Source organism: Melitaea cinxia, chromosome 9 (assembly GCF_905220565.1).
Source record: "Melitaea cinxia chromosome 9, ilMelCinx1.1, whole genome shotgun sequence".
Taxonomy (NCBI): Eukaryota; Metazoa; Arthropoda; class Insecta; order Lepidoptera; family Nymphalidae; genus Melitaea; species Melitaea cinxia.
The window spans coordinates 10,411,701-10,430,743 of NC_059402.1; the positions used below are offsets into that span (position 1 = coordinate 10,411,701).

At 34.7% G+C, this 19,043-nt stretch overlaps 1 protein-coding gene across 1 annotated transcript; it reads right to left on the reverse strand.

Annotated features, from left to right (window-relative positions):
- Positions 1-4,919: 4,919 nt before the first annotated feature.
- LOC123656326 (mediator of RNA polymerase II transcription subunit 1) lies at positions 4,920-18,149 on the reverse strand. Its single transcript, XM_045592026.1, has 13 exons — positions 17,738-18,149; positions 16,728-16,861; positions 13,853-13,976; positions 12,967-13,083; positions 12,561-12,699; positions 12,021-12,267; positions 11,440-11,569; positions 10,993-11,115; positions 10,265-10,445; positions 9,368-9,602; positions 8,508-8,692; positions 7,635-8,043; positions 4,920-7,565 (listed from the first exon to the last, which is right to left on the reverse strand). Exons 1-13 carry the CDS (start codon positions 17,894-17,896, stop codon positions 4,976-4,978), a joined length of 4,773 nt encoding a protein of 1,590 aa, XP_045447982.1. The 5' UTR covers positions 17,897-18,149; the 3' UTR covers positions 4,920-4,975.
- Positions 18,150-19,043: the final 894 nt, after the last annotated feature.

The window sequence follows — 19,043 nt, forward strand, 5'->3', positions numbered from 1 at the left end:
TAACTATTAACTATCTCTGTGCCAAATTTTAAGCTTGTAGCACAAAAAATTAAGGACTTTCATACGAATTTGTGAAAGCCCTTCGACCTCTCTAATCCAGCCCTACCAAAACATTTGTTCTTAGTGGACGTCTACTGCCTCTGAGTAAAATTTGATGTTTGTAGCATTAAAAAAATTAGGACATATAAAACGTTTCGACTGCCCTTAGATGTCCTTAATGCGACTCTAGTCGCAAAACCATTCTTATCTTTCATTAGAGGACACCTATCTACTATCTATCTCTATTCTCTGTGCCAAATTTCAAGCTTGTTGTGTGTATCGAGTCTGCTTTAGACCACACGACTAAAGTAAAACTTACGAAACGAAATTCTCTCTTTCTATCTCCACTAATTTATATCTCCCTCTCAACTTCCGTTCGCCTCATCCGATCACACTTTTCCTAATGCTCTCGTCACGCATTCACCAGCTTACTCTCCAAGTCAAGCGTGCGTAAAGAAGTTTTATTTCAAAAATGTAAAACTCGATAAACAGCCAGATAGAAAAATTTTCTGTTTTTATTTACTGCAATTTTGTTATTTACTTTCACTATCTACACTACTTCAATAATAACTTGCCAAGGTTTTAGCTAAATCTACCAAAAACTTCTTTTATCCAATCTAAATGATCAATTATCATCTTCGAGTCAGGGTTGGAGTAAATGGGTACGCTAATGATATATACCTTGGGTACGCCCATGAAGGACTTTCATACAAAGTTGTGAAGTCTTTAGACCCCTTTAATTCGACCCTATCGAAAATCCGATCTTAGCGGACGTCAACTAACTAGTTATTGTATAAACTAATTCCGTGGCATATTTCATCTTTATGCGTGCAGCGGTTTTTGCCACTTCATCATGAGTGAATGACTCAACGATTTTATAGATAATATAGATTAAGCAAATATATTTTTTAGCTTCTACAAGATTCCGTGACCCATGTAATAACATAGCATTAAAAACAGTAAAGGTTTGTTTTATTTTTAACCGACTTCAAAGAAGGAGGAGGTTACTCAATTCGACCGTATATATATATATATATATTATTATGATTTTTTTTTTTTTTTTTTTTAGTATGTTCGGGGATGACTTTCGTTTATGAACCGATTTTGATAATTCTTTTTTTGTTAGAAAGGAAATATCCATGGTGTAGTACCATAATAAAGAAACCAGGATCTGATGATGGGATCCCAGAGAAATCGAGGGAAGAGATCTCGATAGAAACTGAGAAAATCAGCATAACTTTTTACTGGGTGTACCGATTTTGATAATTTTTATTTAATCGAAAGCCGATGTTTATCATGTGGTTACATTTAAATTTCATCGAGATCTGATTACAACTTTTGGAGTAATCTTTGATAATGCGTATTTACTTGATTAATTTTTCGTCTACCTACGTTGTATTATTTGTCGATATAATTGAAGTCGGTTTTTTTTCGTTTGCCTGCAAACACAATTATAGCATGCAGACCGACCTTTCCAATAAGCTTTGTAATTATTTTCGAATTTCGCAGTTTCATACCGTTCGGTACCTAGCAGGTAGGTACTTCTAGGAAACGCTAGTGTTTGTTTACTTTGCAATTGGGATCTAATTTTCATCGTATACCTATGTTAATGCTAAGAGCAATGTTGCCTTTCTTTGACCTAGAAATTTTACAATATAAGATGACATCTTTACGTGAAATTCCAATTCAACTTCAACTTTCATACTCGTCATATACAAAATGAAATATTATACAGTGGTACTATTAGCGACATGGCTAAATATCAGCTGTGCAGTTTCAGTTTTAAACGAAACAGTTTTAGACAGTTCCCTTGTAAAAAAAGACAGAGCAATAGTTACAGGTGAAATATTGCCAATTAAGGAATCGGTAGAACGAAGCGACACGTTGAATACATTTTCCGACGTACCTGATACGAAACAACCGAATTTTGAAGAAACTTTGGACATAGTTATGAAAAGTATAAAAAATCCAGCTGTTCAAATCGACTTAGAAGAACCAGGTAATCATTATGAATTTAACTTGCAAGATCCGAGTGATGCTAACGTCGATGAAATTATTCCACCAAACGACACTGATTATTACTATAATGAGATCATCAATAAAGATCCAAACGAAATTATGGATACGGCCGCGGGTTTCCATCCTCCTCCTTTCTTTAAAAGGAAACATAAACATCGTAAGCAAGTCTCAGTAAGAAGACATTTCAGAAATCCCTATCTATATCGAAGATCCTTCCCTCAGCGACGATTTTATTATTTTCAACCTTATTACAGTTATTACCGTCCAAGTTCCTTCGGGTTTTATTACTAATTAAATATAGCTCATGTAAATGTAACCCCAGAAAATAAGGATATTTATTAAAATTTACGAAAGAAAGTCGTTTGTTTTTTCTCTCACATTTATTGCTTCTCTTAATTGTTAAGCATGTCAATGTTTTATCTGTTTTTTGATTTCAAATTGGTACTAGAAATATAATTTTTTACAAGCTTATAATTTAAAAAGTGTTTTCACACTTGTTCTTTAGAACTAACATATAAACATTGTTTTCATATGTTTGTTCTTTAGAACATATGAAAACACTGTTATAAATAACATACGAACACAAATTTTTTTAACAACTATTGATTACTATACTTTTATTTCATACATGGCAGTTGGTCATATTTTTTTCTTAAAGTATGACACATAAATATATTTGTATTATTAGAGGTCTTATTTACTATCAAAAATTACATGTGTTATGTGCATAATATAAAAATAATTTAAATTAAATAAAGATTATCACTTAATATAAACATAAACGATATAATAACAATTTAAGACTATTAAATTAAAGATATTAATCATGGAAACTGTAGATTAATTAAGAGACTCGAAAATTATCGGTCTATATGAAGTTCATTATAGTTGTCAAACGAATAGTTGTTGAGAAATAAAATAAAACAATTTCACTAAGGAAGACTATTATAATTGTAATAATAGCTTTCCATTAAATAAGATGTGTAAAGTGAAAAAAATCTATCGCAGTTTGGGAAGAAATATATACTATAGTAACAGTCTATAATGAAAGTTGAACAACCAACCGTGTCTTATAAAATCAGTAAACTTTACTTAACGTATATTTTTATCAATTTAGACAAAAATGATTTACGCAAGTGACAATTTATTCAATAACTACAAGTGCAAATGTCTTTCTTAGTTACGAAACTCTTTCGAATAAAAACATCAATTCAGCTATCACAAAAGGAAAATAAATTAAAACCATTAAGTTACATTAAAAGTAATAAAAAAATATATACATCTAAAAATATTGAAAACTTTTAAATTCTATAATCTAAAACCCAGTCCAAGCTATTTTCAATCAATCAATCTAAAAACTGTAAGTGGTAACACATACACGTATGCATGTTTTAAAGCCTTACCAAATTTATAACCAAACTCTGATACAATTTGGTAGTTTTAATATTACCATTGTACCAAAATTACATTAAATTGGACAAATATCTGTATTAAGAGCCATTTCACAATTTTACACTCTGCAAGTTTAGGTAAATTTGGTCGCATCGCGCGAGTCGTACGAGCCGCGCGATCTTTGTGCTAGTACGTATAGTGTGACAACCAAAAGACCATCGTGATCATTTTCTGATGTATAATAAAAATTATAACTATGGTATAAAATGTTTTTTACATAATTAATTTGTTAAAAATTTCAAGTATGTTATATAACAACAGTCAATAAATTTAAAATAAAATTAAAAAAATCAATTTTATGAAACAATTTTTTTAAATTGATTTAGTTTTTTCAGTTTACGAATGAATCTAATATTTACGATATGAATAAAAAAGCATTTAATGACATCGACACCGACAAACATATTAATTAACAAATAACAAGACAAACAGATTGAAATGCCTATTTGTATTGATAGTGTGAGAAAAGAAAATTAAATTATACATTTGTTTACAGAAATTATCATTATATTATTTTACAGTCATTTTCGTAATATGTTTATTTTATTTATATTTTATTATGAAAGTATCAAATGCGTTTTATCCGCTATAACAACAGGCGCTTGGCGCGTGTGAGCGAAAGAGACGGCTGCGCAGAATTTGGCGTGAACCTTACCTCTAAGAGCGCTAGCGCTCGACTGATTTACCGGGCTTGATGCGTGGCAATATATACTATCTTTTTATTATTTAATATAAAATGTATTAAAAATAATTACATCTTTTAATTATTTTTTTTGTATTCCTTAATGATGTAAGTTTACTTTGATGAAGATAGTTCGTTAAAATTTCTTAGTTTTCTAAGAGAAATATCGCTTTTAAAATTTTACTTATTTGGAAAATATTCGTAACTTTAAATTTTTTTTATCGTTTAATAGAGATACAAATGGAATAAAAATCTATGATAGTGGACAACAAAATTATATTCCACATATTATGATATTTTTTTTAAATGGTTTCAACGTAGAGGTTATTGAAAAGTAGGACTTCAAAGTATACATTGCGACCGTTTACCCAGGGAGGAGGCTGATGAAAAGGTTAATAATTTTATATACATAATATAAATCAAAATTCTGATCTGACTATGGACTACAACAAAGGTTGCTCTATTATATTTCAAGAATATCAATTACATTATTGCATCCAACACTGAGATTAACGACGTCAAAATATTACAATTTCGCGGATTGTTACCGATTTTTGTGAAATGGCTCTTAATAAAGAATCGATGTTCAGAGCAGAAACTCAACGTGCTTAAGTGTTAAAAATTAAGAGATTCACTTATTATAATTGCTTTACGGTATAGTAATGCGTAAATAAGACTTATATATATATAAAGAATGAATATATACAATTAAATAAAGATAATAGAATAACAGGCTTTTTGTATCATTTTATTGAGTTATCCGAATTTTGATAGTGTATACTTTCATTTACCGGGACCTACCAGCGCTTCGTCCATTAATTCATCGTCAGTAATGCACGGCGAATTAGAGTGAGGAGAGGGTGCAACTAAAGGGGAGGGCGCTGGGCTTTTGGCTAGCTGTAATAAGGCAGGAGATGCAGGATAGACTGGTCTAACAGCAACCAAACCCGAAACTTTACTTCCAGAGGAAGAAGAGAAATCTAATAACATTTCAGCTGCTTCTTGCGGAGTTGTTGCTCCACTTCGCGCAACAGATCCACTTGCTGGAGGTTTCATACAGGAATCAGCACCTTTTCGGTCTTCGGAACTACCCTTGGGTGCTGGAAACCCCTTAGCCATATCAGTTTTGTAATCTAAAGGCATTAAAGGATATGACGTCGAGTAACCATCTTTCGAATCATCTTTACTTCTCTGGGGACTTTCTCCTTTTGATATACTATCTGAAACTGCTTTAGAATATTCAGACTGGTCATTCTTGCCAGTAGGAATTGTTTTCGGACTTAATCCACCCATATTTAAAAGAGGTTTTGGAACATTTAAAGGATAGGCTGACTTCTGTATGGAGTCTACACTTCTATTTGCATTATCAAAGTGAGAAAATGTAAACTTATTTTGGTCCATTGATCGGGCGAAGTCATTGACCATTGATCGACTATCATATTGAGAGACTGGACTGTTTTTATCGGGAGTATTTTGATTTTTTAATTTTGGTATTTGAAATTTACTAGTGTCTAAAGGCTTAATTAGACCTTCAACCAGAAAATTTGCATCTTTAGAAGAATTTTTAAAACGATCACCATCTACATCATCCCTTGAACTACTAGGGCTCGAATGTCGCTCGGATTTTGATGAAAAAATAGATTTTTCTGAATTACTCATAAGTTTAGTTCTAGCCTTTTCTCTTTCTCTGTCTCTTATAATTTTTGCAATATCCGCACTGCTACTTTTTGGGGACCCAGAACTAGATTTGGTTACTGATTTGGATAAGTTAATACCTGTAGAACTACTCATAGATGACTTTGAATAAGGCACTTTCGGGGCATTGCTGTTATTGTTGGAACCGGATTGTTCGGAAGGACTCATATTTGTCTTTGGAGGAGTTGAACTGGATGTCATGCTAGCAGATTTAGAAGACTGCATAGCTTGCGTTTTCTTTGAGGCCGGTCCGCTAATAACACCTGGTTTAAGTCCAGTATGTGTTTTTGGAGAACCCTGACTGGGTGGAGTGAGTTGAGGAGAAGATTGTTTATTAGAACTAGAGCTAGAATAATTTAATTTAGAGCTGCTGCTTGAAGATTCTTTTGTCCTTGTTTTATTTATAGTTATTTTCATACCATCTAAGCTCGGTTTTACCATGTACTCTGGATTTTTACTTTCGCTTGTCTTAAGGTTTCCACTATTACTACTGGTTTTTGGATCAGAAAATTTGCTACTACTACTTGAACTAGACTTTACAGTTATTTCAGTGTCTGTGCCACAATGTTGAGCAGATTTTAATTTATCTATTACTGCACTCAGGGATCCCTTTCTATTTCGAGCTTGACTAGGAGCGTTGGATTTATTTACTTCAATATTAGGGGGAGATATTAAAGGTTCAGTCACGGGACTATCACACGAGACTGGAGTGATTTCTAACTGCTTTAGTTTCATGGGGTTTTTTAATTTTGGGCTGCTTCTGTCAGAACTGGAAAAAGACAAACTGGAATGTTTCTTTTCTTTATCTCTTGATGTCACTGAACTTGAACTATAGCTCTCTTTTGAAATCTTTTTTGATAAATCATATCCTGTGGTACCTGATTTCCCGGAAGGGGATCCACTAGTTGCAGATTTGAGTGTTGACATGCTTGGTTTCCCGGAACCTGATGAACTATGTTTAGGTGAGGAAATACTGTGGTTTTTTGGGCTCGAGTAACCAGGAAGATGTTTAGGACTGTTTTGTACAGGCGAATGTCTTGGACTACTATGGTGACTCGAGGTGCCTGATGGTTTTCCCATACCTTTGACACTGCTGGGACTTGGCGATTTCGTGATTGATACTGACCTTCCATGAGTTGGACTAGGACTAAATTTTCGTAAAATTGAGTTTGGGGAAGTTGGGCGCATTGGCGATCCATCAGTAGGTTTTATACTTACGGAAACAGGTTTTGTTAAAGGATCTTGTTTAGGTGGTATTTTTTCTGGCGGACCCATAGAATCATCCCTACGTCGTTTTTTCTTCTTTTCTTTATTACGCTCTTCCCCCGATTTGCTAGATTTTTTATCAGAACGAATACGTTCGTCAAGTGATTTTACTTGGGAAGATGTGATAGGCGTAATTGTAATGGAACTGGGTAGAGCTGCTGGTGCAGCAGCAGTTATTGGTATAATTTCTATGCCTGGTCGTCGGTCAAGACATAACATTGACGAAATATTTGATCCTGAACTCGGCGTATTAGAAGAACCGGTTCCTATAGGTGTAATGCTTACTGAAGAAGGCATATAAGACTTTCCGTCCGTAAGATCTAAAAGCAATGATGATGCACTTCTGCCGCTTCGTGGTTCCTCCTTGTTTTTAAGTTTTTGCCTTTTGTGCTCAGACTTGTGAAAAGAATTCCTGCAAAAGTTTAATTTTATTAGTTAAAATCAATTAATTTCTGCCAGAGACTATTAAAACTAAACACACCTGATTATGTCCTCAACGTCTCCGTCATTCGAATTATCCAAATCGGATGAAGTTCTGTTATCTGGTGCCCCGAGTGCATCAGTTGCATCCATGCCAGAAAGTTCCAAGTCAGAGGCAAATTCGTTTTGAGATACTGACGATTCACGACCTTCAATATCATCATTTGTTGAGTTGCTATTCATAGTGTTATCATCATTACCATAACCTTCTGAATTATCACTTTCACTGTCAGAATCCATCATATCGTTCATGCCTGGTTTGCCCTTTTTTTGGTTAGATGGCCATAAAGTTGTATCCGACTTGCGCTTTTTTGATTTTCGGTCTTCGGATATTTGGGATTTCAATTCAGTAGTATTAGATTCTTGGCACATCATGGATAAGTGATGCTGCTGCTCAGAAAGATACGCACCTAGAACATCGACAAATACACTAAGTTACTAACTCTATAATATATATTAACACTAGCTGTGGCCGCGACTTCGTCCGCGTGGAATTTAACAAAAAGTTATTTTTTAGTTCGCTGAGTTATAAAATAAATAAAATTCTAAAATAAAAGTAGCCTAAGTTACTCCTTACTACATCAGCTATCCGCCAGTGAGTCCTGTCAAAATCAGTCCAGCCGTTTCAAAGGTTTGCCCGAAACAAACAAACAGACAGACAGACAGGCAAAAATTGTAAAAAATGTTATTTTGTTATACTTACCGTGTATATATCCATATGCATTTAGTAAAAGGCGGTTATTTTAATATTAAAAACAGACACTTCAATTTTATTTATTTGTATAGATAAGTACATCTGGAGTTATTGCATACTCGCCCCATGTAGTAGAAGGATCTTATTGCATAAAGAGGTTTTTATTTATAATTCACTCACCTCCCTGGTGGGGATGACTCACGTTGGACGGATAGAGCCGACCATGCATGGTTCCAGGCTCATGTTTTACGTCACCCCCGGGGTCGATGCCCCCCAGGCCACAGCTAAAATTTGAATCCAAAGAGGAGTATCCGCCATTTATCTGCTTTGTTACAGCTTCTCTTTCCCAGATTTTTATTAGCGCTCTAAAATGTGTTAAGGCAAGGTAAAATTAAGTGATTAATCCACTATTTCACATATTTCCTGTGTAACGTTTAAATTTTTTCTACTTTCGACATTTATACTTGACCTTTTATCTAAGCATGCCAGTTTAACTGAGGTAAGGCGCAGTATGATATATCCTGCTCAGTCTGTAGCGACCCGACTGAGGAAGTACCTCGACCTTACAGAAGATTACACCAAAATAATACTGCCTTCAAGCAGTGTGAGTATTCCTGTGGTGAGTAAGGTGAGCAGAGCTCCTACGGGGGATTGGGAGAAGTGTCATCGACGCGCTTGCGAGGCTTCTAGTGTTGCAGGGGTCTACAAGCTATGGTAATCGCTTACCATCAGGTGAGTCCGGACGGGCGTCCGGAAGCCAGGCTGGCCAGAAGTGATAACTTTAACACTTCTAAATAATAGTTTTAGGTTCTAGGTCAGGTCTTTCACACACTAAACACTGAGTAGAGAGAGGGGAAAGCGTCTGTCCGAAATACGGCTAGAGCTGTGGGTTAGAGTGAGAGAGGAGGAGCCTGTCTACTGCTGCCGTATGCGTGAGAGAAAGGGAAGCCAGACTAGCTCCGTAACACGTCACGTAACCAAGCGATTTACCTTCCCATAAGATGTTATCACTTCAAAAAAAGTATAGTGAACGGAGGTACCTGAGAGTGACGGGGATGGAGTGGCTCTTCTGCAGCACGCGCGTGATGTAGTCGTCGACGTGGTCGCGCGGCGGCGCGTGCAGCGCGTGCACGGCGGCGCGCGGCGCGGCGGGCTCGCCCAGCTCCAGCTCCACCGTGGCCATGCTCTCGTCCAGCGGGTGCTCCAGCGAGATGGAGATGTGCTGCCACGACAGCGCGCTCACCTCGAACATCAGCACGCTCTCCGGTTCCATCGCTGCAAGTTTACTGCTTCGATTGTATCTTTCGATCACTATCCGTCCGTGTGTCGTGAGCGAAAATTATATATAGCGTATGGAGATTGTAGAATATCAGGAGTACTACATGCGTTCCTTATACTGGATGATTACAGAGGTATTTGTTGTATTAGCAGTTACATTTTGTTGAATATATCAACATGAGTTCAATTCCTATCATATTTACGACTTCTTATAATTACTTATTGAATATCACTCAGACGTCGTTTCTTTCAATGACTCTGGAAATTCAATAGCGGTATTTTCGTTGATACTATCAGCTATACATCGAAATTCGAATTAAGTTAGCTGGCGACGAGCGACCTGCGACGTGTGCGTGCGAGGTGTGCGTGTGAGGTGTGCGTGCGACGCGTGCGTGCGACGCGTGCGTGCGACGCGTGCGTGCGACGCGTGCGTGCGACGCGTGCGTGCGAGGTGTGCGTGCGACGCGTGCGTGCGACGCGTGCGTGCGACGCGTGCGTGCGACGTGTGCGTGCGAGGTGTGCGTGCGACGCGTGCGTGCGACGCGTGCGTGCGACGCGTGCGTGCGACGTGTGCGTGCGAGGTGTGCGTGCGACGTGTGCGTGCGACGTGTGCGTGCGACGTGTGCGTGCGACGTGTGCGTGCGAGATGTACAACTGACCCTGTTTGGTCTGCAGGCGCACGCAGCTGGCGACGAGCGTGTTGAAGAGCGCCTGCTGGCGCAGCGCCGCCAGCAGCGGCGGCACGTGCGAGGGGTGCGTGAAGGGCACGCTGCTCACCACGCAGCCGTCCAGCGCGCGCGACTCGCACAGGAAGTAGCACTGCCACTGCTCCGGCAGGTTCTGTGCCAACGACGCGCAACGTGAGTCTATATATCATAGATCAAGTAAAAAAAATCGAACTCATGTGTTTTGCCCATAGTGACCACGATGAGCAGGCGGGTTGGTGACCGAACCTGAATATTATACGCATTGTTACTATGACGAACACTGACAAACTCGTGGATATCATTTAATAAGTAAAAAATATGAGTAAATTAAGTAGACAATTATTGTATATCTAAGGTACTTACATGTAATGTAAAACTATATATGTAAAGAATATTAGCCACATTTTGTTGTTAAAAGGGTTAATAAAATATTATGAAATTTTGTGTTCATATCGGGTAGGTCTGAGAATCGGCCAACATCTATTTTTCATTCCCCTAAGTTATAAGGCGGGGGGGAATGAGAAGATTAATAAAATATATGGCAAAACAACGTTTGCGGGGTCAGCTAGTATACTTATACATTTACTAAATTGTCAAGGCTGTATCTGAAAACAGCATTAGCCCTAAATAAGGTGGTTTGTTGTATAAAACAAGAAAAGAAAATAAATCAGCAAACTTACAACAAAAAGCCCTTTGCTGAGATTCAACTCTATTGTTTTGCCTGGCGCGAGTTTGTTGTATGCCTGTTGAGCAACTAGTCCCAACATAGGTTTAGCGTTTGCCCAATCTCCAGCAACTTCCACCTGGAATTTTTATTTATAAATATTAATATTGCGAATGTCTGTAGAAATGGATGGTTAAATGAATGACTTTTACAATTTCAATCGAAAATTTCAAAACTGTGACAAGTTTTAGTATGTAGAGCCTTAAGAGAAAATTCAAAAGGATTTCAAGACTTTTCAAATAATCAATTTAACAATTGAAATGATAACTACTTGTGTTTTTTATAAATATCCAACTTATCTAGAGAACTAATTAAAATGAGTAATAACTATAACAATTTTAGTAATTTGAATATGATTGATTTATGTTTCAAACACTAAACATTTAAGTTGTTATTAATTTACCTCGGTTGTAGCATGAATAAGTTTTGCAAGTCCAGTACACAAGGGTGTGGGCTGTGACAGTTTTAGAGTGAAGCAAGCTGGTAGCATCGCACTGTTTTGCGGTACTAGCGGGGCATATACTGGGCCACTTCTGAAACGAAAGTTATTATAATTTACTAAGTATATACATATATATATGTATATTGAAAAAGGTATTTACACTAAAAGCTGTACAAGTAATTAATAAGGATTACAAATAATTACAAATAACCCTTCTCCTACATGGAGAAAGCCAGCTATGCCCAGAAGTGGGAAGTTACGGACTGAAACATAATCATACAAATAATATTTCTATATACTACAAATTTTTATCTATCTGAACTTGTGACATTTGTCGTTAAACTAAATATATGATTAAAATCAAAAAGAAGACCATAAGCCATACTCACAAATAAGTCTTAATTGTTATTAAACTAATAAAGATCTGTCTACGTTAAAAAACGTTTAACAGTTACGTTTTAAGGTTATTGCAATTAGAGATGCAGAGTGCCATTAGTATACAAGAAATTACTACTTTATCAATATAAACAATATTGTCTTACCCTTTCCCTGGCCTTTGACCACCGGAAATAATTGGTGAAAGTTGAAGCTTATTGGCTGTAGAACCTTCTAGTAGCACTGTTGCTGAGTGACCAATTGGTGTGTGAGAGGGCGCTACTAGGGAAGCCAGTCCACTGGAAGCAGCGGGCTTTCCCATTGTCAACAAGTCCACTGTCAGTGGTTGTAACCCTTTATCTTTGTCTAGTAATTCATAAGGTGATACGAAATACGTAAGACGCATCGCGTGACCTAAATATAAAAACGAATTATAGTAGGATTAGAATAAGTGTGTTTAATTTATTTATTTATTTTAAATGAAACCACTGAGATTAGTAATGTTAAAAAAATTAGGCACTGAGAAGTTTTAAATTTTTCAGACTAATGAAATTTGTACATCTATTTTATAGTCTTGTAAGTTAATTATTATAATAAAATGTTTTTCTTTTATTATGGTGAAGTTAAGTTTGATGTTACGTCTAAAATAAGAAATAAATTATTGAAGCAATGATTAAAACAATTTGCTTTTAATTGAAAAGTTTTACCTCCTCTTCGCTTCTGTAGGAATCCTATGGGACTTTTATGTACTTGTACCCACGGATCCTTAATAAAGCTCTGTAATTGTCTTAATGAATATAAATCTTCTTCTAGACTTTGTAGTGCACTAAATGCTTTGCATTTTACCTAGAATAAATAAAAAGTAAAGTTAATAAGGCTTTTCAGACTTTATGCCTCTAATACAAAATATAAATCATTAATATTGTTTCTGTTAACAATGTAAATGCTGCTGAGAAGAAGCCAACAAGATATATGTATGGGCAAATTATTAATAGATAGAAATCGAATAGAAAATCTGTATGTATAAGTTAGTGACCGACTGGAACAGAGTTTTTTAACGGAACCGAAATTAAGGTTGGTCCTTAGTTACAATAAGATCACATTACAACTTACTTTTTTTTCAGCATTTAATTGGTAAACTGCAGTAAGGCCTTCTAGTTGGGCGGTGAAATCGGCAAAGTCTCCCCGTGAAATACATTGAACCAGCTCTTCACAACTTTGCTGCTCTATCTGTAATAGAACACTTAATTATCCAGTATACGAGTATAACATTATTGCCTTAGCATATTGGCCTAATTTGCTACTAACAGCCCAAACCTTGAATACATGATGAACACATTGAATGCAGAAAGCAAAAAACTAGGACTAGAAATAAACTACAGCAAAACTAAAGTAATGACAAATAGTAATCAAAACCCAATAACAATATATGACCAACATATAGAGTATGTCAACCGGTACTTATACTTAAGAAAACAAATAAGATTCGAACAAAAATGTAATGAAAAGGAAATTGAAAGACGAATCAAAAATACTTGGGATAAGTACTGGAGTCAAAAAGAAACACTAAAAGCGACCTACCAATTCAGCTCAAAAAGAAAGTGATGGACATGTGTATACTCCCTACATTGGCCTATGCATGCCAAACATGGAAGTTTTCACCAAAGGCGAAAAGATCATGCCAAAGAGAACAACTACTTTTTATTAATAGATAATTGTTATAATTTGTTTTCCCAACAGCTAATTGTTTTTTTTAATCAATTTTTTGTAATCAATTTTTTTACAAAAATCAGAAATAAAAGGCTTCTTATTATTTATTTTATTATATAAGATTAGTATGAAGTCCAAGTAACAAAATTCTTTTAAATAAATAATTATACCTTATTTCGTAAAATATAAAATCAATAAAATATGTAATTTAAGTTCTTGTTGTAGCATGCCAACGTAGCAACCATACTACTGTGGTAAATTAACTTTACATCATAAAAATAATACCGACCTTTCCCTCGTGATGTATTTTGACATCCTTCACTGACCCTGATGATTCTACTAGTATTTCTAAATAAAACATATCTGACGATATAAATAAGTTCACACCCGAAGTTCCTACCACAAACTTTAACCTGAAACAAACAAAAAAAAAAATTGAAACTTTCACATAAGTATACATTCTTCTTCTTCTTTAAAGACTATGGCTCCATCAGCTTTTCGCCGATGATTTTGCCAATGACAAGTGCTGAAAGTGTATTGAAGTCCGGAGACTGGGTCCGTTTTTGACAGTACAATAGTAGGTTAAGCCGCTTAAGCTGCGGTGAATTAAAAATATTTGAAATGATTATTTAATTTTATTTTTTGGCAAATTATAATTTTATATCATTGATTCTATTAAACTTAGCTAGGACGACACAAAAAGAAGATGGCACTAAAGTTAGAAGAAAACAAACATTAACCGGCCGCGGGATATTTTTGGGAAGCTTATCATATAGTGGATACAGTTAATTTCAGACAATTAAAAAACAAATGATCGAGTGATTCTTCCTCTAAGCCAAATTCACATAAGGAACTGTCTCGTATGCGCAATTTAGCCAAGAACACAGGTGTGCAGGAGAAATAGGTATACATTGTTATATAGTGATAGTGATAATTTGGTAGCTGTCTTATACAGAATTTATTATACTTTTATACCAGTTTTCAAATAATGGTATATTGAACAAACAATATAATTTATAATTTAGATTATATAAATACAAAAAAACAAAACGTAAACTTGAGACTATAGTGAAAAGGATAAGAAATATATTAAATGCAATACATTTAAGTTGCATAGTATACAGAATTATGTACATTTTTAACTATAAAGATTTTTTTGAACCACGTTTTTTACCAATCTTAGCATATATTTAAGATATATTTTTTTTTCAACTTTCTTGTAAAGCCTCATGTTGTGGATTTGAAAAGGGGCATTGATCACAGACATTTCTACTAAGCTCTTTACACAAAAGCCCTCCCAAGAGAGTGAGATTTTTTTTCTCAAAAACCACTTATGAATAATATAATTTAGAACTTTGCTTTGATCATTATCTTCTTGAAACATGTATCTATCTCTGATTAAACATGCCATTTCGATTCTCTATGGCGATGGTAGCCGCATGTATATAAGGTTTTCTGAATTGTGGTAGCTCATGATGTCTAATGCTAGACCTCACTATGACTGCAGCACCTGCATGTGCAGTTCCGTCTGGATGGTTGGCAGTATAAATATTATAATTTTGGATATTGACACTGCTAGGAGCTGTAAAGTGTGTTTCTCAGACCAAAAGAATGTCAACATTATGTGTATACAAGAGGACTTCAACTTCATGCTTTTTAGGTGATAGCCCATATAAGTTCCAAGCCACTATCTTGAAAGATGTTATTTTACTAGCTTTGAAACCAGTTTAGTCATGAGACTGATTGCTCATTTGTTGTAGGAAAGATCAAACTTTTCTGTTTATTTGAATAGTAAATCTTCCACTGCTCTGTTGGAGGCTCCCTCGAGGATGATAGATCTTCTTTATCATTTTTTATTTTTAGCTTTTTTGCCTTCGCGTAAGTCCATTGCTGATTATCAGCGGGTTTTGATGTTTCCTGCGTCGGTTGTGTCGAAGGGAGCTGGTCGATTGCCGGGTTAATGTAGTCTCTGCTCTTAAGGTGTGTTTATTTAGCAGATTTCCTTGCAAGTATCTCTCTATAGACTTCACAACCTTCATAATTTACTGGGTGAGTACCAAAACACAAAGCACACTTAGCTGGCAGAGTGTGGTCTTTTTTTGGACAGTCTGAAGTTTTATGAGACTCTGCACATTTTACACAACGGTACGGCTTCATGCAGTAGTTTTTGGTGTGTTGATACTGCTGGCATCTCTGACATTGGACTACAGTATTCTGTTTATGTGGATCTTCTATGGTGATGGATTGGTGGTAGATGTATTTTAAATTTTTCAGCTTTGTTATTAGGTCCCTGAGCCAAACTGACAAAGAGTGTGGTAGTTAGTTGCTTATCAGGTCCATATTTGGCATTAATTATTTCACTGACAACTGTGTTACCTGTGTCTTCTATGGTCTCTTTTTTCACGCACAGGGGAGTGGTGTAGTGAAGGTTCCTTATAAAAAATTCTGTATGGTCGTTTATCTTTACGATTTAATGTGTGTCCGATAAGACCATTCTTCCTAATAACCTACATCATTTTTTTGAAAGTGTCCACCTTAGTACAATTTATTCTAAGTTGGTTTTTGTTCATATTTCTATAGGTGAACTCTGATTTATCCGCAACGCTTTCAAGAAGATCAGTTAACTTGTTGACATCTATACCATACAAGATAATAGGTGGTAGCTTGGACGTCTTTTTGGGAGCATCACAAATATGTATTTTTTTAAGTGTTTGCCATTATATAACTTACTAGCTTTGCCCGCGACTTCGTCCGCGTGTAATTTGACAAAAAGTTATTGTTCAGTCAGTAAATAAGTTTCCTAAGTTACTCCTTATTATATCTGCTATCTGCCAGTGAGAGTTCCGTCAAAATCGGTCCAGCCATTTCAGCGATTAGCCGGAACAAACAGACAAAAATTGTAAAAAAATGTTATTTTGGTATATGTATTGTGTATAATACATCCATATGCATTTAGTAAAAAGCGGTTATTTTAATATTACAAACAGACACTCCAATTTTATTTATTTGTATAGATGATACTAATTGAAAACATGTACTAGACAATTTTTTTGTAACTAATTGAGACATTAGTGTATGGGTTAGATTTCACAAACTTTACACCTATAATCTCTAAAACTAAAGTAATAAAAAATTTGTATGTATCATATCATAATGTATCATACCCCAGTTGCCTTGATAAACATTCTAATCTTTCAATAAGGCTCTGTAAAGAGCTCACTTTGATGCAGTGTTGTAGGCTGTCTAGACACTTTTGTAGGATCATGCGGTCAGCACTGTCAACTGCCCATCTCTTGTCCTAAAAGATAAAATAAATCATTATTATAAACTAATTAATTAAACATTTTACCAGTTAAATTGAGTTTCACCTTATCTGTGCTATTTGCAGGTGGGAATATTGAAAGCTATATTCCCAAACAAATTAATGAATGTATTAAATTTTTTACACATGTCATATTTCACAAATATTAAAAAGGTTAAGTTGGATGGATGGATAGATGTTTATAACTTGTTAATTAAAAACTCTTTGAAGACTATAATGAAACTTGGTATGTAGATAGCTGGCGACATAGAATAATGTATAGGCTGATTTTTATGGAAATTAGACTATTCAACTAGACTAGTTAATTTCAGATAATTATGTAAATGATTACAGTATTATGAAATCATTTTAGACATATTATCTAGGAATTCTTGATGAATTGTCTAGAAATGAGTTTTTAGGTAGTAATTTCAAACTATGAAAATATAACATATACGTGGAATTAAAATTCATTTAGGACATATAATGAACAATTTTTCATATAGTAGTCATAATCTTATAGTATAGTCTATATAATAAAGTCATTGACATTAAATGCTAAAATAAATTAATATCAAATTTTGATAATTATTTTCTTGTACAAATGCTTGTCTGTAACTTATTATTTTTTAAGTCTCAAAATAGGACCTATTTGAGAAACGGAGTTGATTGTTATGAAAGATTTAAATAACATATTCAAAGAAGCAATTATTTTCTCCTAATTAAAATGTCTTTTGGTAATTTTTCAATTTCTAACGACAATTTTACACTCTGAGAAAAGAAAACATTATTTGTGGTATATTAAATATTACATGTTTATTTTTACCAACATTTCGAATACATCTTGCATAATATACTTTAGAGCACACTTACGAGCATAGCCATGCGGACAGCTTTGGAAGTTTCACTTAAATTTTTATACTGTGACGTTTTTGATCTTAACTTTTCCATGAGAATTTCCTTTTGAAGCTCTTTAGATTTATCCATCATTCCATTTGCATTAGCCATTGCTAACGTCTTATTATCCGTCATTTCTACTAAACTTATCTTAACAACAAACACAAACTGATAACACAAGTTCAGACAATAGGTACTTTGAGCTTCAATAATTTATAGTAAAATTGTTATTTAATCGTTTTTATGGAGCTATTATAATTCACTGAATGAAAATAATACGATGTAGTTGAGTTATTTATGGTTATTTTTTATAATTTATTTTAACTCATTTCACTTTTAGCTATGCTCGAGCAATCAAACTGTCAAATTGTCACTTTAAGTGAATGTGATGCATTTGCTATTATGCGACTAAATTCAAAATAGATTTTACATTATGATACGTTAGATATAGAAATAGAACTAAGCTACATTATTTGTCACGAAATAGAAAAAAAAAACTAGTTTTTCTTATTCCGTGATTGAAGTAGTTCCAGACATTCGCTTAAAAATGTGTGTAAAATTAAAGTCTGATGGCAATAATGAAGTATACATAAAATCAATATATTTTTTTTTAGTTTTTATTTTTTCGACACAGACGCATTATTTTGTCAAGTACCTATAGAAAATAAGAAATACGTTTGCTTCGAAAATCATAAAATTTCCATTCATAAAATAATATATTTCGCAATTTGAATGTTTTCTATAACAAAGTTTTTATTGTGTTCTTTTTTTATGTCAACGAACATTGACAATTTTTTTCTCAAACTTGTAGTGTTTTAAAGTTGTGCCATCTTAATAAAGTCGGTTAGCCATGCCATTAAAAAAAAAAAAAAACATAACGTTCGGATACTAGTTTATATATTAAAATAGTATTTGTTTAAAATAATATAACGAAAAATACTTATTTCTATATACTATTATTATATATTTATTACATTGTATTACAATTTAATCTAACTTATATGATAATTATATAATTATAATAGGGGATGACGGAGTTACCTCTGAACTCCTTAAAGCCGCAGGGCGACCTGTCCTGAAAGCCTTGGCAAGACTATTTAACGCCGTCATCCACCGAGGTACCACGTCGGAGGCGTGGTCCAGGAGTGTGGTGGTGCTGTTCTTTAAGAGAGGCGATAAGTCTCTGTTGAAGAATTACAGACCGATCTCACTTCTGAGCCACGTCTATAAGCTGTTTTCGAGGGTTGTTACGAATCGTCTCGCCAGAGAACTCGACGAATTT

Bases quoted from the DNA above. Each gene is read 5' to 3' on its own strand.
- LOC123656326 (XM_045592026.1), bottom strand. From the start codon at position 17,896: ATGACGGATAATAAGACGTTAGCAATGGCTAATGCAAATGGAATGATG. The intron at 12,268-12,560 runs GTAAAACTTTTC...TTTTATATTTAG, and splicing joins CCTACAGAAGCGAAGAGGAG to GTCACGCGATGCGTCTTACG. The intron at 11,570-12,020 runs GTAAGACAATAT...CTTTCGTTTCAG, and splicing joins GGTCAAAGGCCAGGGAAAGG to AAGTGGCCCAGTATATGCCC.